This window comes from Gossypium arboreum, chromosome 11, assembly GCF_025698485.1.
Source record: "Gossypium arboreum isolate Shixiya-1 chromosome 11, ASM2569848v2, whole genome shotgun sequence".
Classification (NCBI taxonomy): Eukaryota; Viridiplantae; Streptophyta; class Magnoliopsida; order Malvales; family Malvaceae; genus Gossypium; species Gossypium arboreum.
In genome coordinates this window covers 126,676,420-126,699,854 of record NC_069080.1, presented here as the reverse complement: position 1 = coordinate 126,699,854, position 23,435 = coordinate 126,676,420, and the positions used below count along the sequence as shown (strand labels likewise).

Here is a 23,435-nt window from a genome sequence, read left to right as displayed (position 1 = left end):
ATTTCAGAATATAATTCAAGTTACACGAACTTACCTTGATACTTGTTTGTAAACAGTAAAAATCTACTAATCCCGAACTTTTTCCTTTCCTCGATCTAGCTTTGTATTTGAATCTTCTGGATCTAAATAAATAAATTTAATTATCAATTTAATACATTTCATGTTCATATGCAACATTCTCTATAATTCAACTATTATTTATAGTTCATTCAAAGCTGTCTACTTGAGTCATAGTCACTAAATTATTTATAACTTGAGCTACGGAACTCCAAATTAAGATCCGTTAATTTTCCATGAAACTAGACTCATATATATATTTACCATAAAATTTTAAGAATTTTTGGTTTAGCCAATCAGTACAGTTTATTCTTCAAAGTCACCCCTGTTCTGTTGTCTAACAGTTCTGACCCTTCTTCACTAAAAATAAATTATCTATTTATACAGAATTAAAATGATGTTCTCGTTTGTTTCTATTAAAAATAGACTCATTCAGAATTCTAGACATATAAATTTAAGTCCCTAATTATTTTTATTCAATTTTTTATAATTTTTCAAATTCAGAACAGGGGAACCCGAATTCATTCTGATCTTGTCTCACAAAACTCATTATATCTCAAAAGTTACAAATCCATTGCTTACAATATTTATTCTATGAGAAACTAGACTCAATAATATTTAATTCCATATTTTGTTCATCTTCTAATTCGATTCCTACAATTTTTGGTGATTTTTCAAAGTTAGTCTACTGCTGCTGTCCAAACTGTTTTAGTGTAAGCTGTTTATTACCATTTTCCCCTAAGCTTTTAATAAATGATAATTTCGTCCCTACTCAATTATCCTCTCAATTGAGCTGATTTTTCTCAATTAACATTTTATTCTATCACCTTAAACTAGTTTACAACCTTTAGGAATCAGAATTTCAGCAATAGACTTTAATTCCAAACATTTTCACAATTAGATCCTAAAAATCAATTTCCATTGAAATTGCCTAATAAAATAATCTAATAAACAAATTAAAGCTTTAATTTCATTCTATTTCATCATAAAATTACAGTACTCAACCATGGTGACTTTCAATTTCATCCATGAAATCAAAAACTAATGAATTTAATAGTAGGACCTAGTTGTAAAAGTCTTAGAAACACAAAAATTACAAGAAAAAGGCAAGGATTAACTCACTTGGTGCAAAAATTATGAAATACCAGCTTATAGAACCCTCCTATGGCGTTTTTAGCTGCTGGAATTGAAGAGAAATGAAGAGAAATCTAGATATTTCCTATTTAGTCCTAGTTTTAATTAGTTAATTTTGCAATATTCTAATTTTACCCTTAATTTATCAATTTTTCTGCTGATTTCATACCCTTGCCGTCCAGCCCAAATAACTTTTGGGTCTAATTCCCTTTTAAATCTTTTCTCATTAGACTCTTAAGCTATTTAATCACTCTAGCAACTTTTACACCTATTACAATTTAGTCCTTTTCATTTAATTGACTACCCAAACATTAAAATTTCCGAACGAAATTTTAATACCACATTAATAACATTTCATAAATATTTATAAAATTATTTTCGACTCGTTTTTACGAGATAGAGGTCCCGATACCTTATTTTACCCAATTTCTTCAATAATTTCTTTTTCTAACTAATCACTAAATCGATAAAATTTTCCTATCAATATTTTCATATGATTTTCCTATCATATCAATTTTCAAGCAAAAATATTGAAATAAATTTCTCTTTAAATCGGATCTATGGTTACGAAACCATTGTTCCGATAACCTTGAATTTAGGCCATTACACCCGGTGAGGCCTTCTTCCTTTTTCTTTTTAATTGATCTTATGTCTGCCTCCTTTTCTTTTAAATGAGTTTGTATTCAAATATCAGTAAAAACAAAGTAATGAATAGAACGCGAAAAAGTATATCGAGATCAACCTCAGATATTTGTTCTCTTCTTTGATTCAAAATGTACGTGCCCTCTTCCCCCCTTTTACAAATGATCGATTTTTACTTTTTAAAGCCTATCTCCCCAACACATTCGTTTCTTTTTTTGTTTTTGTTCCTTTTTTTATTTCTTCTTGTCATTCGCATGCTTTCTTTTGATGTCGTGTTTGTTCTTGTTGCAGGTGCCATGCGACGCGTGGAAGGGGCGACGGTTAGGGGCGTGGTGGCCGAGGTGGCATGCGTGGTGGTGTGCGAGGCGGCCACTGGTTGGCCTGGTATGCGGCTGAGGCTTGGGGGCTGAGTTTTTTTTGCTACTGAAAATGTTTAGTTTGTTGGGCTATGTGAGCTTTAAGATTTTGTATTATTTGGGTCATTGTAATTGGGTTTGGGCTGTTCAATGTGAAAATTGGGCCTGCTGTTTTTCTCTTTTTTTTTTTTTTTTGTAAAATGGACTTTGTTTTGGGATTTTTATGTTTTAGAATTAATTTGAATTTTTATTTCTTGTTGGCCAGGCCAAAATTGGCTATAATACAAGACATTATGAATCCATAACAAAGTTTAAGTCTATTTAGTTGGATTACAAATACAAATATTCATAAAAAGGCCGTAGGCTTGATTGAAATAAATAATACGGTTCGGAATTACATCGGGATAAGAAAAGACTTGAAATCAGGATCAGCCCATTCTATTGATTCGCACAACTCCATTGGCTTTGGACGAATAGCCACTTTTAGTGGTGAAGATGGTTCAAACTTGGGGAAGTTTAAAAGGCATCCTTTTTAATTTACAACAACATTCTACTGCAAGAAATTCAAGAGATTCACAAATCATTACTGCATCAACACTGCAAATGCTCTTCAATTCAGGTAAAGAACACAATGTCATTTTCTTTAATCGTGGAAGACAAAATTCCATGGTAACCCTTCCTCTTTCCTCTGATGCTATTATTTCCTCCAGTTGGTTACATTTCGAAACCTCAAGCCGTTCTAAATTTGGCGGCACACAGTTTGGAGAGGACGTCCTTTTAATTTCGGACAAGAGTCTACCTTAAGATATTCAAGAGATCCACAAATCATTACTGCATCAACACTGCAAATGCTCTTCAATTCAGGTAAAGAACGCAATATCATTCTCTTTAATCGTGGAAGACAATCTTCCATGGTAACCCATCCTCTTTCCTCTGATGCTATTATTTCCTCCAGTTGGTTACAATGCCAAATATAAAGCTCTTCTAAATTTGGCGGCACACAGTTTAGAGAGAACAACCTTTTCGTATATTTTACATTACTTATTTGAAGAATTTTAAGAGAGGGAAAGTTGCGAACTGAAGTTAGGAAAAACCTGGAGAAAATCGGGTATTCTTCTTCATGAGACTCGAAAGAGGAATCACAGACAATCAATTCCTCGATGTCATGTGGAAGCATAATCTGATTGGCATAGACACTACCAACCTGTAATACAATCGTTTTTGATAAATCAATGTCCTCAGGACATCTTTCACCCACAAAGATTAAGTACTCACGAGGCTCTTCTCGACCATGAAAAGCTTGGACATACATGTCCAAGTTGTGTAAGTCGTAAAACCGCCCTGTAAACTTTTCCAATTTCTTCAACTCAGCAACCTCTTTCCCACCTATGAGCGCATCACTAACAGTCAATTCTTGAAGGCAAGAAGGTCTGGGGAATATTCCATTCGGGATCTCATCTATATTCCAACAATATAGGTTTAGGCACTTGAGGCTCGACAAGTTTTGCATTCCATGAGGGACTTCCTTGATATCTACTCCTCCAAGATCCAACTTCTTTAAAGCTCGAAGATTTGACAATGATGGCACATACTTTAAACGAAAACAAGCATAAAGCAACAACGCAGTGAGATTCTTCAAATTTGATATGGAATTTGGGAGACTCTCAATAGAATTGTTAGAAAGATCAAGAACCTTGAGTCCATCCATATGGCTGAAGAAACCTTCCGGAATACTCTGTATACCAGTACCAGACAGCAACAATGTTGTGAGCATCGGACACTTTGGTGGTAACATTCCCAAGGGATAAAAAACTTCTAACTCCCGATTCCTCATCAATGAAACCTTCTCCAAATCCTCACTCCATTCTTGCACATTTGGTGGCTCCCTTAATCCCATGCCCGCTTTTACAAAAAATCGAGGTTTTGCACTTGTGATACGTAATGCCATATCCCTTACAAGATCGTGCATCTTTACCACTCTTATATCCTTAGCGTCAAAAAGAACTTCTAACAAACAATTGCTTATGAGTCTACTCATTATTGCATGACCCCTGTCAAACTCTGCCTGCCTGCTATCCATTTCTTCCACAAGCCCTTCTGCAATCCAAAGTTGAACAAGCTCACTCTCTTCAATTGTCCAATCTTCAGGATATAATGCACAACTGAGGAAACAATCTTGAATTTTTGGATCCTTCAAACGATCATAACTGAATCGCAACTGCTGGAACACCTCTTCTTCCAATCCACTAACACTTTTTTTGCGATCACTTAGTTCCTTTAGTGCATTCCTCCATTCACAAAGGTCATCAACTTTCTTCATAGAAGAGGCTACAGTAATTACTCCCAAGGGCAAACCCGCACAACGCTTAGCGATCTTTTTTGCGATTGGTTCCACCCCTGGAACATTTAGAATATCCCGACCCACCTTCTCCGAGAACAACTTCCACGACTCTTTTTCCACCAAAGGCTCCACTTTAATTTCTCTACAATTCATTTTTCGACATACATCAAAAGATCTCGTTGTCAAGACTAATTTACTCCCAGTAGATGGCTCAGGAATTCCAACCTTCTCAAGGGAAACCTCTTCCCATATATCGTCCAAGATCACCACAAACCTACTCTTCCCAGACAATCTTTCAAACAGCATCCCTGCCCTTCTTGTTTCACATTCATCATCACAAAAATTTACTTTAATTTGACTTGCAATGTCTTTTTGTAGTTTAGCAATACTCATCTCCTTGGATACAGTTGTCCAAATCACAATATTGAACCTCCCCGTCCCTTCTACGAGTCGACTGTTTATACGCTTCATGATGCTTGTTTTCCCCACACCGCCCATCCCCCAAACGCCAATCTGTCGAACCTCGTCATCCATCAAGCACTGCCAAATCTCTTCTTCACAGGCCTTTGCACCTTCACCCGATAAAGTTGTTGTCAACAAAGTCTGTCCAATCAATTGAGGATCGTCAACCACCAAACCATCTTGAAATTTTCCGCGTTGAATAAGTTCCTCAACTTCCCTTGTCCTCTTTTAACACATTGTCTGCATGAAATCCACGTGTAAAACAATTGCTTTCACCTATTTGTCCGTCAAGGCTTTGTACTTCACCATTGATTCTTTCGACATTTTCCAACCATATCTGGACTTCCCTCTTGAGTTTCTTTCTTGGCAGCAGCTCTGCGCTCATTTTAGAATCAGTATCTTCCTTCATACCATTCAATTCTACTACTTTCCTTTTCAGGTCATTCATAAGCTGATTAAGGCTTCTGTTATTGTCCCAGTGTTTATCAATCTTATTCAGAGCAAATTCCATGGCTGTAAGTTAAGAGTACTGCATAACATGTAATATGTTAGAAACTAAATAATAATGCATAGTCAGCTGTATGTATCTAACCATGGCTAAAAAATAACATAATCTTTTTAACAGATTCCACAAGAAATTTCACAAGTAATAAAGATGTAATCAAGAAAATTTCCCTCACAAAATGATGAAATGAAATTAATAGAAAATAGATATCTAAAGTCAATCCAAATTAATTACCTTAAGGAATTCTAAAATGTTATTACTTGATTTTTAATGCAATAGCAGCTTTTGTTGTTTCAGTGTCATTTTTCATAGTATGTTAACATGCTAAAATTTCTACATACAGTTATTAAGCTCCGAAATAGGGGATTACAAATTTGTAAATTATACTTTAGAAAGCAAATCCTAATCTCAGTTCCAATGCTAGGATAATTTTTCTTCTTTTACTCTTCTACAGTAAAATGTGCCAAATGGGATCTTGGAAGCACATAACAGTAGTTGTACCAAGTTAGAACACAAATAATAAACAATTTGTATCAAGTTGTAGTTAGTGAGCTCTGCTATAGAGTCTTGATTTTTCTATATTCTAACACATGTCTTCAGATATAAGATACATAGATGTGATATTCCTAGTATATGAAAATAACTGACGCTCACCCTTGAAGTGGGCAACATATATAGTTAATAAGCATGGAGCAAAAAGCAATATATGTCATTGCAAGCATGAAAAGGAACCAAGTTTATTGCAGTTTATGAGACTTGAAAGAACAACAAAAAGGTGAAATTCAATAAATACCTTTGTAGAGGCCCAAATTTATCCGGGTCTACCAAATAATAATAATAATAAAACCAATCAAACCAAACCCTAAAAAAAAAAAATCCAATAGTCCAACACCTAAATAATTCTCAGCCAAAAAAGGAAACAAAAAACCCTAGCCGCCGCACCTGGGCCCGCCACTACCAGCTGTTTGCCACTGCCACCTGCAATTATGGAAAAGTAACAGGGACCACGCACGAGTTACTGCAGCAAATAGTAAAAAAATTATTATGTTGTAAAAGCCATATCAATATGCGGAAAAGGGGGGTTTTTTGGTTTTCGAAAAAAAAAGGGAAGGGGGATTTTGGATTCTATCTAATTTTTTTTTGCTAAAAATAGAAGCTGAAAGAAATCGTAAAAGAGAGGATCCCCATTCTTGTACGGAGGATTTCAGAAAAAAAAAAAGAGAAAAAAAAATAAGAGAAGGAGGATACACGAATAAAAAAAAAGAGAGCAATCGAATACGAAAAATTAAGGTGTTTCTTTATGTTTCGTTTTCTCCATTTCTTCTACAAATCCAGTTTCGAGCCTAACAAATATACGGATATTCAAAGAAAACATAAAGGGAATTTTTTTTAGATCGGGGGTTTTAGTTTCATTGGTTTTTTTTTCATTTTTTGCTTAGATAGATAAAATTTTTAGTAAAAGAGAGGAGAAAATTTACCTGTGCTTTGGGGGTTTCAGACTGGTGCCATGGTGGAGGTAGAGGCAGAGGCATCGAGTGCCGATGAACGCTGAAATCGGCTAAGACCGATACGCTATGGGCATCGTCTCCCCATCTCCCTCTTATCCCTTTCTTTTTCCCCTTTTCAATCTGCAGAAGCATTCTAGGCTTCCCCTTTTCTTTTTTTATCTGTTGAAGCATTTAGGCTTTTAAGAGGTTTTGTCTTTTTCTCAATTGGCAACACAAAGTGACGCCGTTTATGGCTTGTATTTGTAGCCTTGGGATGGAGAGGGATAATTGCATGCCAAGCCCTCCCCCATTGCACAAGCCTTTGATTGCACCCTGTTTATTTCATTTGTTTTTAATTTGGTCTTGTAATTTGTGCTTATTTCCAACTGGGTCTGTGCCTCAACAAGGATCTAGAATATTTCCAGTTTTACTCCTTATGCATTTATGCATGTTGCACGCTGGCCCCTATGTTGGTTTCTTCATTTTTAAATTATCTCTCATTTTAATTCCATTTTAATTCAATCCTCTACTCGTATAACTTACAATTTTAAAATACATTTAATATTTTTACATGTTTTGATCCATCGATAATTTAGTTTGTTTTTATTTATACAATTTTTTAGTTTCTTTTATTTTATCATTTTGACGTTTTGTGTAATATTTCTTGAATATTCTATATATATTAGTACATATATTATTTTGATTGAGACTTTAATTTGTAAATGTTGGTTGTTCTAAAGTACATAATATTTTACGTATATGTGAGATACCTTAATAACTCTATTTTATGTTTTATAAAATCACCATTCTGAAATTCTTTTTATATCATATTATTTAACATTTTATATAGTATTTTTGTTTAAATGTTTGTATGTACATCGATACATATTAGACTTATGTTTAATTCCATGCTATTTTTATATATATTTACTTCTAAATTTATTTGTATACGTGTATATGTTTTTTAATCTATTGTGTACATAATTATATATTTTTTAAAAAATCATACATGTGGAAAATTTAATTTAATCTCATATATATTATTAATCTCATACTATTTTTACAATAAATCTATTTATATATGCATGTTTTGTAAATCTATTATGGATATTATATTTTATCGCGTATTTTATTATTCTTTCATATTTTGTGTATTATTTAAGTTAACATGTAAATCGTCAATTTTAAAACAATATTCTTCATTAGTTTGCATATCATTCGATTCAAAATATTCATCCTATAACACATGATTTAGTAATTATGCATATATTTTTAGTTTATTTTTACCAATAGTTCTAAATTCATCTATTTGTACATTGTGTAAATTATGTGTTCATTTATTCGTCACCATCTTAAAATCATTTTATAGCACATTGGCTTCTAATTGCTATGTTGTTCTTTTTACGTCTTGCATTGGTCATTGATATTGGTCATTCTATATCATGCTATGTACATTATTGTGGCATATTATTGTATGTATTGTTTTGCTTGTGTGATTGTTATATTATTATTTTCGTCATTGTATTATTATGTCAATTATTCTTCATGCATTATTATAATCGGGTTGCATTTTTAAGTTAGCTATATTTAATTATTAATTTGTTAATTGATTGTATCTTGTATGCGCCTATTACCCCATATCATCATTTTCCACTTGGTTTATTAAATGTGATTTTACAAAATCTAAATTTTATGATTAATTTCGTCTTATTTCAAGTCAAATTAATACGTTTTGAGCTAGTTTCACAATTATTTAAAACAAAGGTGATATTTAATGTTTGGCAATTCGAGAATTGTGCCCTATCGTGCTGGGTTGCGCTTTTTCATTTGTTCAAAACGATCGAAGATCCTTTTGGAATTTTACTCACGTTTTCTAAAAACTCTTTAAAATGAAAGAAATGTTCGATGTTTGGCAATTCGGGGAATAGTGCCTTATCGTGTTGGGTTGCAATATCTCGTTTGTTCAAAATAATCGAATGTCTCTTAGGAATTTCACTCGTATCTTCCAAGGTGAGGCAATGATCAATGTTTGGAAATTCGAGAAATCGTGCCCTACTGTGCTGGGTATCGATTTTTCGTTGGACCAAATAGTTGGGCATCCTTTTGTTATTTTCGAATTACAAATTTTCGAACGTCGAAACAAGAAGATTTTTGACAATGGACTCGGGTTATTCAAATGTTATTAACAAGAACCAAATTTCAAAAATATTTTTAATTTTAGACAAAAGGACAGTATTTAATAGATTTGGTACCAATTTTGGGCGTAATGAGGGTGCTAATCTTTCCTCATACGTAATCGACTCCCGAGCCTATTTTTTCATATTTTCGTAGACCAAAATCATTGTTTTAATAAATCAAAATGTTTTATTAAAACAACCCAAATTTCTAGGTGATCCGATCATACCTAAACAAAAAAAGATTGGTGGCGACTCCATTTTAACTTTCCAAAAAGTCGACCCATCATTTTTAAAATGAAATAAAAAAAATAGTTTCGACAACCTTTTCTGACTAACTTGTTGGATGGGTGATGATGACCACAAATGAGGAAAGCCAGCAACAGATGTTGCTGATAATATGATGGGGAACTGGTAGAAGAGAGCCACTCCAAAGGGTTTTATGTAGCTGCCTTTCACTCTCCTAAACTTACTTTCACCTACAACACAAAGGAAACCACTGCAGAAAGCTGAAATACCGATGAAATTTAATTAATTTTTTTAAATATTGAATAAATAGATTTATTTTTAAATTAAAATCTTTATCAAAGAAAGTTGCTATGAAACTTTTGGATAAAAAGTTAATATGTGTGTTGGTATTTGAATTTGGTAATTTTTATTTTTTTTAGTGGTAATCAGTTTTTTTTTTTTTGCCGACAATCAATAGATCGGTATGTCATAAAAAATAAAATAAAATAATAATGATACAATCAATAGATCGGTATGTCATAAAAATAAAATAAAAATAATGATCGTAAATTATTTTAATTTTTTCTTAATTAAGTAATGAATTTAAAATTAATTTCATATTTTTGAAATGATTATAAATAATTTAAGTAATAAATTTAGAATTTATCTCAAAACATGAAATTTATTTGTTTAAAGAAAAATAAATATTACTGTTTTGAAATGAAATTTTAAAATAAACATGGACAAATGATTATTTAGATTTATTGTACACTTAAAAGAAAAAAATCTTAAAATATTATAAAATATAAAGAATTAGAAAAGAAATTTTTATAAAATACATGAGTTCATTTAGTTACATAGTTTACGATTATCAACATATATGAAAAAGAAAACGACACTCACCATGAAAATGGCAACATAAGTAATTGCAAGCATGAAAATGAAATTATAGGTTGTTGCAGTTGAAGAGGTTTGAAAGAAGAATAAATATATTAACTTGTTGGATGGGAGATGATGAGCAGCAAACGAAAGTCCTGATAGTTTGATGCCAATTGTCAAACTGCTAGAAAAGAGCCACTCCAATAAATTTTCTTTGCCTGCCCTTGAATTATCTACAACACCAAGAAAATGCGAAAGCCATTGATACAATAATGGAAATATTTTTTCTAGGAAAATATGAGGAAAGCAGTACGAAAAGTATAGTTTCGCTCTCGGAAAAAGCTTCACGGCAATGACTTCAAGAAAAGTAAATAGTCAGCTTGCATTACTAATTAGAGGGAATCCTAGACAATATGCTATATATATTGCTATTTTCTATATGATTAATTAAAGTTGTTTATTGGTTGGGAAATATTTATTTATATGCTGGAAAGGACCCACACAGTTTATGAGACTTGAACAAACAATAAATGCCTTTCATTGATATTCGGCTACCTCGCCAACCAGCCACAAACAAAACCATAACCCGACAGACATCTCAACCAAACTCCACTCACCAAAGCCATTACCACCATTCAGGCTGTCACCATTGCCGAACCTGTATAGCCATATATTCCCTCCACCTAGCAATCACTCATCTCATAAAGCACATTGTGACAAGGGTTTTTAGGTCCACTACATGAATTTTAGAAAACACGTGAAATTGCGACCTATCATTTTTTTTAGTTAGATGGATTACCTAAATACTTATCCCTTAAAAAAATTTTAAAATCTAATTAAAATTTATTAAAAAGATAAATTTTGATCTATAAAAATAAAATTCGAGATTGAAAGTAAAGTTATACGTAGGGAGATATTAACAGTTTTACAATGACTGTTGATGTATAGAGCACCAAAAATATCTTATTCCCTACTAAATAATGAAAAAGAATAGTAAAGGGGAAGTAGGGTCGAATTCTCAAGGATCAAATTGTAAAAATATTTGTTTCTCCAAATCCTAGACAGAATCGTTCCTAAGAAAACCTACCTTTCGACTAGATGAATTTATTTGTTCATGAAAGGCTAAATTTTATTAAGAAGAGAGTGTTTACAGAACAAGAGATATGTAATTTGTGTCACTCCATCCCTTATTGATAGTATTAGAAAACTTAGTCTATTCTTAATTAAATTCTAAAAGATAAATATAAATAAGTAAAGATAATTAAAGATAATTAAAGATAAATAAAAATAAATCCTAAAATTAAATATAAATAATAATCCTTAATAATTATCTTAATATAATTAAACATTAAATGGAGTCTTGTATTATAAAATCTCTTCTTTTGCACTTTTGCACTTTTGCCCTTATGTCTTTCATACTTGCATATTTGGCACCATCTTATTCCCTATGTCGCATGTTGGCCTATTTTATATTTAAATTTACTCTTTTTGCCTTTAAATTTTCTTTTACCTTTAATTTAGTCCCTAAAAGATAAGAGACCATAAAATAGTCTAAATTAGTAGGATTATACACAAAATAAACATGCAATTAATGTATAAAAATATGTCGTTCTAGAGTATTATCATCCACCAATAAAAACAATACCATTTAATCATGTATTTTTAAATATTGATGATTTTAAAAGTTTTAACAAATTCTTTTTATAAATGAATAAATATATTTATTTTTAAACAAAAACTTAGTCAATGATTGCTGCTATGAAAAGATAAGGTTGGATCTGATCACTTTTTAACGTTTTCACATTCCTTTTCTTATTACAACATATCATTTTCAGAGGGTTTATATATATATTTTTATCACATACGTTATTATCAAGTTTTTATAATTTAATTTTTTAATATAATATTTTTTAAATTTCCTATTCAATTATTATTGAAATATTGAAACAGTTAATACAATTTTTTAATTAAAAGTAAAACATAATTGACTTGATATACACAATTAACCCACATAACATACAAATATACCTGCATTCACTTAATCAAAAATTCATCATTTACCTATAAGTTGTAACAACATGATAAAATAAAATAAAATAAAATAAAAAGAAAGGAAGGAAGGAAGGTTGGATGCTGTGGTTTTTTTTTTTTGACAAAATCAGATTGGGCTTATAGAGAATAAAATCAAAGACTACAAAAAAACCATACCAAACCAAGGCCCAAAACAACGGCCCAGGCTAAAACAAAATATCTGACTTTAAAAATAAATCTGCCTAAATAAACCAAAAAGAGAGTTCTAGATTCACAATTAAAACCACCGTACAGATGCCCAATCAGAGTGTAGCACCCCTTACCCGTATTTGTCGCCGGAATAGGGTAGGAGACATTACCGGAGTTTACCGAATTAATTTTCCATTAATACGAGTTAAATATTATTTATTTACTAAAACATGTCATGACGTCCTTTAGATGGCCTCCAAAGCCAAAAATATATTTCGAGACCAAACCAGAATTAAATCGAACCATAGGGAATTTTTCGCAAAATCCCAAAGTTTTTTTTTTTGCTCAATATAACCTCTTTATAAATATCTAACCTTCCCTGCAAATTTTAAAACCGAAACCAATCCAACCAACCAATTCATTTCAATCAATTTGATACCAAATTATACTACTATTATAATTATACTATTTAACATATTCATCATTCTTTACTTCAATGTATATTCATTAAACATGTCTTAGTATTTATATAATTATCAAACCTTATACATGCCATATAAATCAAAAAGGAAATTTACGAAAGCTACCGGAGATAATCTGGATAGTGTGATCCTCTGTGTTGATCCGATCCTCCGTATACTTTCACGTCAATCTACAAGAGACATTGAAGTCACTCAAATAAGCTTATAGAAGCTTAGTAAGTTCATAGGCATAAAACATAAATCTTACCAAATATTTATACACTTATACAATATACACAATTATTAAGTTCACCTGTCAACCACAGTCATTGGTGAGTTCCCTTGTATAAACTTACTACCACTTATCAATTTCCTTTAATTCTTTTGGGCCCATTTGTCACATATCATTCTTTAACCAAATTAGGGAATGGTTACGGAAAATTGAGTACTTCACTTTCACTTTGCCATAGTATAACTATGGTCTTGCGTATGATCACTTATCACTTTTTGAAGTCATAGTCATGCCACGGTCTTACACTGATCACATTTATCACTTGTCACTGATCAGATAAGTGTAGCTAAAGCTACTACTTATCACTTGTCACTTGTCACTGATCAGATAAGTGTAGCTAAGCTATCACTTATCATTTATCACTTGTCACTGATCAGATAAGTGTAGCTAAAGCTACCACTTATCACTTGTCACTTATCATTGATCAGATAAGTGTAGCTGAGGCTACCACTTATCATTTGTCACTGATCAGAAGTACTCAAATTCGACATTCCGCTCAATTTGATCATTTATTCGATTTTCGGGTTATTATTTTATTCTCTATTTATCAATAAATATATTTCATCATACATATTACATTATATAATTTATAAAATTAACATATAATCATTAAACTTCAACCATATGAACTTACCTGGGTCGATTTGCAAAATTGTGAAAGTTCAGGGACTAATCAGCTACTTTTTCTTTTCCTCGACTTGCTTCGGGTTCTTGATCTATCATTGTAAAATCATTCACTTATCAGTATTGACTTCATCTTCAACCCGCTTATAAGTAATATTATCTATAATTTAATTGTTTACTTATGTATATTCCAATGCTGTCCATCTGTATCATAGTCACTAAATTATTTTTATCTTGAGATACAGAACTCCAAATTAAGATCCATAAATTTTCCCAGAAACTAGACTCATATATCTTCTTACCATAAAAATTTCATAATTTTTAGTTGGGCCAATTAATACAGTTTATTCATTGAAGTCTCCCTTGTCCTGTTGTCTGGCAGTTCCGACCTTTCTTCACTAAAAATTAATTATCTTCTCATACAAGATTCAAATGATGTCCTTGTTTATTTCTCTTGAAAATAGACTCATTCATGATTCTAAACATATGAATTTAAGCCCCTAATTATTTTTTTCCATTTTTTTATGATTTTCCAAAGTCAGAACAGGGGAACCCGAAATCATTCTAACATTGTCTTACAAAATCTATTATATCTCATGATTTACAATTCCGTTGCTTACACCGTTTCTTCTATGAGAAACTAGACTCAATAAGCTTTAATTTTATATTTTTTTAATCTTCTAATTCGATTTATAAAATTTATGGTGATTTTTCAAAGTTAGACTACTGCTGCTGTCTGTTTTAGTGCAAATGTTAATTTCGATTTTTGCCCCAAATTTCACAGTTCATACAATTCAGTCCTTGCTCAATTAATCTCTTAATGAAGCTAATTTTTCCTAATTAATGCTTTATCTAGACATTATAAGTTATTTCACAATTATTTAAATTCATAATTTCCACATAAAACCCTAACTTCAAACTCTTTCACCATTAGGTCCCAAACATTCACTTTCTATTCAATTCTTTCAATAAAATCAGCATATAAACAATTTAAAACTCTAATTCCATGCTAAATCATCATATAATTCCAGCACATATTCATAGAAACTTCCAATTTGTTTCATAGAATCAAAAACTAATGAATTCAACAAGTGGACCTAGTTGTAAAAGTCATAAAAACACAAAAATTTCAAGAAATAATCAAGAATTGAACTTACTTGCAGTAAAAATATGAAAAAAAAAAGCTTAAAAAAAACCCTTCTATGGTGTTTTTGCTGATGAGAATGCAGAAAAATAATGAGAAATCTAGATAATTCCACTTTAGTCCTAGGTTTATTAAGTAAATTTTGCAATATTCCAATTTTTCCCTCAATTCATCAATTTTCCTGCTGATTCCATGCCTCTTGCCGTCCAGCCCAAATAGACCTTGGGTCTATTTACCTTTTAAACCCCCTTTCTTTTATCATTTAAGCTATTTAATCATTTCCTATAATTTTACATTTGTTACAATTTAATCCTTTTTATTCAATTAACTATCGAAACTTTAAAATTTCTTAACGAAACTTTAATACTAACTTATTAACACTCCATAAATATTTATAAAAATATTTATGGCTCGTTTTAAAATTTTCAAACTCTCGATATCTCATTTCTGATTCTAATTTTTTAAATTTTTATTTCTAGTACACTATTCGCTATTTCAAAAATTTTCCTAACTTCACACTTAACTTATATTCACTAAATTATTAATATTTTCTACTCATTTGTCGGATTTAGTGATCTCGAATCACTGTTCCGACACCACTGAAAATTTAGGCTATTACACAGAGACTTCAATCGCCTGTTATTTCCATCATTTCCATCACTTCAGCTTTAATGGCGATACCAAATATCAAGGGAAGCAATTACCACCGAAACAAGTGATCCATCGATTAAACCTCCCTTCTAACATTCATCTCCTTTCTTCTTCAATCCGGCTCTCTCTCCATATTATTTTTCCTCTGGTTTTCGGCATAAATGGGTACACTCTCGACCAGGTAAACTTCTTCCTGTCTTATTAGGGATTCTTTAGCTAATATGTGGGCTAAACTATTTGCTGATCTAGGGGTATATTCAAACTTGATATTGCCAGATCTGGAAATTAACTGATGGATATCATGTATATAGGCCCCTATCTTCGATTTATCTTCCCCTCTAGCATTGCATCTTTTAATAATGGATCCTTTCCTTGCATGTTGAGACCTAATCTCGGTTGCTGTCCTGCATGCTAATGCTTCGGCTGCGAAGGCAGAGGTTACTCCAAGATGGGTCTTTGTGGATGACAGGAGAACAAGCCCTTTACTATTTCTGGCTACTATCCCAGAGGCCGATTGTTGATTTCTCTCATCAAAAGCTCCATCAAAATTTATCTTTATTGCCTGTCCAGGTGGGGGTTTCCACTTTTGAACTTCTTTAACGAATTTTACCTTGTTATTCTTGACACATTCCAATTCTTCAATATAGCTAAGAACAAATCGTGTAATTTCTTGACCCGATCTTTTTGTTTTGTCATGAACACGAGCATTTCTGTCCCCCCAGATGGCCCATTGCGCGCAGCAAAAAATTTTGCAAAGAGGATGAGAGTGTAGAATAAAATTCCTGGTAAGCCACTGTTCGAAATCCAAGTTTGTATCCTTATCACTGTTTAGTGTTGATAAAGTTCTCTAAACTGCTACTGATATAGGACAATGACGAAAAAGGTGGTTCATCGTTTCTGGTTCAACACCACAACGAGGGCATAATGAACAATATGTTAGTTTCCTACAGAGCATGTTCACTTGAGTAGGCAAATAATTCCAAGAGATCTTCCAGATAGAGATCAGAATTTTATGTGGTAGATCTAGGCACCAAAGTTTTTTATAAAATTCATTGTAGATGGTTTGTAAAGCGTAAGCTCTAGGATCCAAACCTTGTAATTGTTTATAGGCACTTCGAACTGAAAATTCACCCGAAGATTCGCCACTCCACACCTGAAAGTCCTCATGAGGTTCCTCTGCCAGTGGGATACTGAGAATCTTGCCTGCTGCTTCTTCTGGAAAGGTATTGATAATCAACTCTCTATTCCATTTTCTCTCGTTATTATTGATAAATTCTGCAGCCTTATAATCATGCAAATTGGCCTCACCAAAATATAATATAGCATTACTAAAATCTGGAATCCAATTGTCATTAAAAACTGATATGCTCAAACCAGTACCGACCTTCCAGTAAAGACCATCTGATAAAACTTTCTTCGTCGCCCATAAACTCCTCCATATGTATGAACAATTATTTCTGAAACGTGAATTTAAAAAAATCAACTTTCAGAAAATATTTTGCCTTAAGTACTCTCGCTACTAATGAATTTGGGTTGGTTAAAATCCTCCATCCCTGTTTTGCTAAGAGAGCTTTATTAAACTGAGCCATACTTCTGAATCCCATACCCCCTTCATCTTTGGAACGGCACAAATGCTTCCATAGGCACCAATGGATTCCTCTTTTTCCATGTCCTTTTTGCCACCAGAACTTTGCAAAAATGCTTTCCAACTCCCCATACAATGAAATTGGTAGAAGAAAGCAAGACATGGCACAAGTAGGGATAGCCTGGAGTACTGATTTAATAAAGACTTCCTTTCCCCCTTGAGATAAAAACCTTGTACTCCACCATTGATTCTCAAAGAAACCCTTTCTTTAAGATTTTGAAAAGACTCTTTTTTTTTTGCCGACAACATTAGGAAGTCCCAAGTACTTTTCAATATTTGTTGAACTTCTGACTCCAAGTAAGGACGAAATTTCTTCTTTTTTGTCTTCAAGTGTATTGGAGCTATAAAAAATTGTTGATTTGTCAAAATTCACACATTAGCCTGAACAGTCTTCATATTCTCTGAGAATTTCTTTCAGAATCGTTGCACCCCTAATTGTTGCTTCACCAAATAAGATGCAATCATCCGCAAAAAGTAAGTGAGAAATTTCTGACCCTCTTCGACTTGCCTTTGCACCTTTAAGCAAACCTACTTCCATTGCTAATCTCATTAATGATGAAAGCCCCTCACTGCACATAAGGAAAAGAAACGGACTAAGTGGATCACCTTGACGAAGCCCCCTGGATGGTTGAAAGATTCTCCCATTTATTCCATTTACATGAACAGAATAAGAAACTGTAGTAATGCATTTCATAATCAAGCCAACCCATTCTCTTGAGAACCCCATTTGTAACATAACCGCCTTTAAGAAATCCCATTCAACTCTATCGTATGCTTTACTCATGTCTAACTTTACAACTATATAGCCTTTTCTTCCTGTGCGCTTCTGTCGAAACGTATGTAAGATTTCATATGCTAAAAGCACATTATCAGAAATAAGACGTCCTGGAACAAATGCACTCTGTACAGTATCAATACAGCTGCCAATAACCCATTGTAGGCGGTTTGCTATTGTTTTTGCCACAATCTTATAAATGACGGTGCATAAGCTAATAGGTCTAAAGTTGACAAGTTTGGTAGGACTTGGGATCTTAAGAATGAGCACAATATCTGTTCTATTGAAAGCCTCAAAATTTTGATCATTATTTAGAATATCTAAACATAAAGTTTCAACATCCTTACCAATGATGTGCCAAGCTGAGAAGGCATCAAGGCCAGGAGCTTTGGTGGGCCCCATTTCTTTTAAAGCAATCTGGACTTCCTCTGCTGTGAAAAGCAATGATAGATCTAAATTTTGCGCATGTGAAACTTTATTAACAATACCTGTTAACAGATGAGATGCATCCCCAACACCATTCGTCATAAACAGCCTTTGGAAAAATAAAGTAGCTATCTCACAAATCTCTATACCATTTATAACCTCTCTTCCTTCATCTGATTCTAGCCGAATTATTGTGTTTGATAGCTTACGAACTGAAGCACACTTATGAAAAAAAATTATATTTTTGTCTCCATGCCGAAGCCAATTTACTCTTGCTCTTTGTTCCCAGTATAATTCATCTTTATCAATCTCCATATTAAGATGGATTTTTGTATCAATGATTTTTCCATCGTTTCATCGTCCCTTTCTTTCTCTACCAAAATTTCAAGATCTTTAGAAAGCTTTCTTTTTAACCTTTCCCTCTTCTTTTTGATAGTGCCTGCCCAACTCTGCAATCGGACCTGTAACCTCTTCAGTTTCTCTATTAGCGAGCCATTTGATGCTTCCCATGAATCCTTTATTTCTTGTTCTAGAGAATCCTCTAATGTCCACCATGCCTCAAATCTGAATTTAGAGCTCTTAGTATGTACTTCATCACTTTCTGTGTTTAAAAGAAATGGGCAGTGATCTGATGTAGAGTGTGATAGATGACAAATATTACCTACCGGGAACAGATTCATCTATTTTCCATTCGCAACTCCTCTATCCAGTTTCTCCTTGATATTTGTCCCCGGTAAATTTCCTCTTCCCCAAGTAAACCAATTCCCCGAGTACCCAATATCCACTAGTTGACATTCCTCTAGTACCTCCCTAAAAGCCTCCATTCTCTCTTGCTCCCTTTGAATTCCTCCACTTTTCTTGAAAGAATACATAATTTTGTTGAAGTCCCCACACACAATCCATGGAAGATCTTGTTCTTGGCCTAATTTCCTGAGAAGATCCCATGAAATATTTTTATTATTAAGGTAAGGGGAGCCATAAAATCCTGTAAATCTCCATACTTCTCGGACATCATCCTCCTTTATCATTACATCAACATGCCACTTGGACAGACTTTTAAGATCAACTGTTATCTCTCATTTCCATACTAGACATAGTCCACCCTTTGACCCTTCAGCTTCAATATCAATTCCATTCATGAAACCACAACTCCTCCTAGCTTTTTCCATACATTTTTTTTATCAATTTTAGTCTCCATCAAGAAGACCATTTGGGGATGATGCTGCTTTAACAAATGTCGTAGCCTCCTAACTGCCCGTGGACTCCCCAACCCACGGACATTCCAACTTATACTTTTCATTGTGTCCGGTCGGCTTGCCTTTTGGCAGCCGCTGATCCATAATTGTTTGAGGCAAAACTGTTCTCTGAGATTTCCACCATTGCATCTACTGAAACATCTTTATTCACAACTTTTTCATATTTCATTCTTTTTACGCCCTCTTCAAGTGATGAATCTGTGTCAATTTCTCCAATATCAACTTTTGAACTCTTCCTCTTTCCCATATTGCTTTCTTCCTTCCTGTTATCCGCCAACTTCGATGTAATTTTCCTTTTCTATCTAGACGTTGTGCCTTTTGTTGGAACTTTCCCCATCTCACTGCTCCTTTCATGTAGCTCACCCTTCTTAAACAAATCAAAGGCTGCCTTTTGATTATTTAATAAATCCTTCATACTAAGTAGTTGAAGTCCTTCTTGAAGCTTTTCTTTCATAATGTTCCCTTCTTCTATATTCCCCCCAAAACCTTCTTTCGTAGGTTGAACTTTGCACCCTGTATAGGAGTATTGAACTCCTATCTTTTTTGAAAAAGCATTTAATTTTAAACTTTCTTTGCCAACTACATTTGATTCAGCTTTTAAAGCTAAAGAGAAAGGGGGATCATCTCTGACTTTATCTTTTTCTGCAGGACTTAACACAATGCAATTAATAAGGCCATGCCCTATTCTTCCGCATCCAAAATAAAAAAGCGGTAACTTCTCATATTTAAAGGGAACCCATGATTTAAAATTAGTATCACTAGTAACAAAAATACCTCTTCTAAGTGGTTTTTGAACATCCAAATTAACTCTTAATTGGTAGACAGCATCATTGATTTCAGATCTAAATAATCCTCCAAAAGAAACTCCAATAGCATGTAGTAGGTCTTTTTTTTTAATCAAATTCCATAGAACATGAAGCTATTTTGATCCAAAACGGTGACAAAATTAACCGGATTTGACTTCTTTCCACTGGTTCGTTTAGACGCTCAAACAAAATAAGCTGTTTACGGAACAACCACGGTCGCCCTTCCATGACTGTCTCCAAATATTCTTCGGAATCAAATACAATTAAAAAGAGATTCTGACCTGCGCACTGGATCTCAAATCTTTTCCTTGATTTCCATATGCTCTTCATTTGAGCCCTAAAGCTCTCTGGATTATATGATTTTTTTGTCCAAAGAGAACAGATCAAAGTAGGTTTTACATTCGGCACCACCATAGAACTTTTAACGGATAACTGGATGAGCTCTTCTGCCAACAAGGAGATCTCGTCGCTACCCTCCCTATCATCGCCACCACCCCCCTCTATCCTAAGCCGCAGCAGTTACTGCTTTCTCTAGGACTCTAAGGAAGCACTCTTGGTTTTGAGAGAGAAAAATAGCCCTTTTTAATGATTTACTAATTAAATTAATTTATTGTGGTTTTAATTTTAATGAAATAGATTAAAATTTATGCTTTAGAAACATTCAATTTGATTTTATGGGTTAAAAACATTTTAATTCTTATAATTCTTATATTAAAAGTTTTTAGTATAGTTTTTATTTTATTTTAAGGTTTAAATTGTTATAAATTTATTGTATCACTTTAATTTTGGATAGTTTTAAATAGAATTCTTTGTATTTGTACATATAATTATATTTTGATTGTAGTCTAATTTCATCTAGAAAATTCATTTAAATTATTTTAATATGAATAATTTCAGTTTAAATTATTTTTTGTCCAGTCAAACCAAATTAATACATTTTTAATTAAGTTCAATTTAGTTTAAAAGTTTTTTGAAAATATAAATATTGATGTATGCTTTAAAACTTTAAATTAAAATTTTAAAATGTAAAATATGATATAAAATGATTTGAAAAAATATTCAAGTTTCACAAACACATTTAATTATTTTACGCATGGTTTCTACATATAACTCTCTATAGAACAATTTAAAAATAGTAAAAGATGGAAGAGAATTAAAAGAAATTTTGTTTCTATACTTTAATTTATAAGAGTTTTTGCGTCTCTTTATAGAGATATATCTGTCCATTATAAACAATTGTATCTTTTTACAATAAATATGATTATTTAATAGATATGTGTGAAAAATATTATTAAATAATATAACTTTTAATAAAAAACATAACTCATCATTATAAATAGTGAAAACTATTTATTAATAACCAAGTGATATAACTTTTGGATCATTTGGAACATTTCAATTATAACTATTGAAATAATATAAATTGACGACAAGAGTCATAATATATATATACCGCTATGACACGTGTAAATTTTCCATAATTTCAACATATAAAATGATGATGATGATAATAAGATGGATGTTGAAAGTAAAGGATGAAAATAATGCCAATGGGACTAATGGTATTTTGAGATTTGAATATAAAACTTGAAAATGCTATTAGGCCAACGGTAATTAATGTTGGCTCAAAATTAGACCTATCCATGTATCAGGTTGTCCGGCCCGGTTCGAAAAGTAAAAAATTTTGGGTAAAAATATAAGCTCAAAAAAATGAGCTTAGAAAATGGTTCGAGCTTTAGGTAAGGCTTTCTTGACTCGAGCCTGACCCAGCCCAAATATGAAAATTAAAAAAAAATGTTATTTTTGTTGTTTTTCTATTATTTTCTTGCTTTTATTTGTTTTATTTTCACTATTTTACTACCATTTCACAATTATATTACTACTATTTTTTTGTTATTATTTGTATGTTATATAACTCTTGTTTTATTATTAATTTTCTTACTATTCTTTACATTTGCTTGTTAAGTTACATTTATATTAGTGTTATTTAAGTATACATATTTTTAATTTATTTTAATTTGTTAAGAAACATTTATTTTATTATTTTTAATATTTTTAATGTATTATATTGAAAAAGATTATATAAAAAATATAGGTGGGCTGGGCCAGGCCTAAATTTTAATTTTTTTATCCAGATTAGGATTAGACAAACTTTTAAACCCATTTTTTAGACCAGGTCTGGGCCTAGCAAATGGGCCTAAATTTTTTGTTGGACCTAACCCATAGACATCTCTACTTAAAGTCAAATGACAGCTTACTAAAAATTTTAATTAAATTTTTATTTGATAAATTATTTTTGAATTTTAAAATTTGTTATTTCATTTTAGAATTTTTTTTAAATCTATAAATATATATATATTTAGCTTGAATATGACTGATATTATTATAACTTGGCTCAAGGCAAAAAACTGAGGAAACTCAGTACAATAGTACCACAAAAATAATAAAGCAAACAAAAGCAAATAAAGAACAGTAACATGAATCGACAAAACAATAAAGAAAACAGCTGGCAAAATAAAGAAAGAAATAAAGCACCTAGGGACAATCAAAATCAAAAGAGAAACGCCCAAAGCCAAAACAATCAGAAGCATTCTTCAATATCAACCGACCATCTTCTTCAACCATTGAGAGAAAAGCTAATAAAGAAGAAGAACGGGAACTTTGAATCTGACTTGGAGATTCAGTGAACCTTCTCTGATATTCAAAGCACATCAATGGGGACTATGGCAACTCTGGTTCCAGTCCAAAACGTCCTTCATCGCCCTGGCATCCACTACATCAGGCACTCCATCTACCCAAACACCAAAAAACTTACTTCTTCGACCTTCCATTGCCAACATGTGAGCCACTTCATTAGCCATACGAGGCAC

General features: G+C 32.4%; 3 protein-coding genes and 1 long non-coding RNA gene across 4 annotated transcripts; all 4 read right to left on the bottom strand.

Moving 5' to 3' along the window:
* Nucleotides 1–2,534: 2,534 nt before the first annotated feature.
* Nucleotides 2,535–7,298, bottom strand: LOC108472046 (probable disease resistance protein At4g27220). Its single transcript, XM_053021069.1, is given in 4 exon segments — nucleotides 2,535–5,220; nucleotides 5,222–5,521; nucleotides 6,291–6,515; nucleotides 6,976–7,298. Coding segments are annotated over 2 exon segments (2,574 nt in total). The 5' UTR covers nucleotides 5,504–5,521; nucleotides 6,291–6,515; nucleotides 6,976–7,298; the 3' UTR covers nucleotides 2,535–2,928.
* A 1,854-nt stretch (nucleotides 7,299–9,152) lies between these two features.
* On the bottom strand, nucleotides 9,153–10,708 carry LOC108473231 (uncharacterized). The gene is made up of 2 exons (XR_008273759.1): nucleotides 10,290–10,708; nucleotides 9,153–9,637 (listed from the first exon to the last, which is right to left on the bottom strand). It is a non-coding gene; the product is annotated as an uncharacterized LOC108473231 (long non-coding RNA).
* A 5,061-nt stretch (nucleotides 10,709–15,769) lies between these two features.
* On the bottom strand, nucleotides 15,770–17,374 carry LOC108472047 (uncharacterized). The gene is made up of 3 exons (XM_017773569.1): nucleotides 17,239–17,374; nucleotides 16,811–16,992; nucleotides 15,770–16,276 (listed from the first exon to the last, which is right to left on the bottom strand). Exons 1-3 carry the CDS (start codon nucleotides 17,372–17,374, stop codon nucleotides 15,770–15,772), a joined length of 825 nt encoding a protein of 274 aa, XP_017629058.1.
* A 1,395-nt stretch (nucleotides 17,375–18,769) lies between these two features.
* On the bottom strand, nucleotides 18,770–19,183 carry LOC108472048 (uncharacterized). The gene has a single exon (XM_017773570.1). It carries the CDS (start codon nucleotides 19,181–19,183, stop codon nucleotides 18,770–18,772), a length of 414 nt encoding a protein of 137 aa, XP_017629059.1.
* Between the last annotated feature and the right edge of the window lie 4,252 nt (nucleotides 19,184–23,435).

Bases quoted from the DNA above. Each gene is read 5' to 3' on its own strand.
- LOC108472048 (XM_017773570.1), bottom strand. From the start codon at position 19,183: ATGAATCTGTTCCCGGTAGGTAATATTTGTCATCTATCACACTCTACA.
- LOC108472047 (XM_017773569.1), bottom strand. From the start codon at position 17,374: ATGGGGAGTTGGAAAGCATTTTTGCAAAGTTCTGGTGGCAAAAAGGAC. The intron at 16,993-17,238 runs GTTTAATAAAGC...ATTGGATTCCAG, and splicing joins GGATTCAGAAGTATGGCTCA to ATTTTAGTAATGCTATATTA. The intron at 16,277-16,810 runs GTGTGGAGTGGC...GAATGTGTCAAG, and splicing joins AACCTCATGAGGACTTTCAG to AATAACAAGGTAAAATTCGT.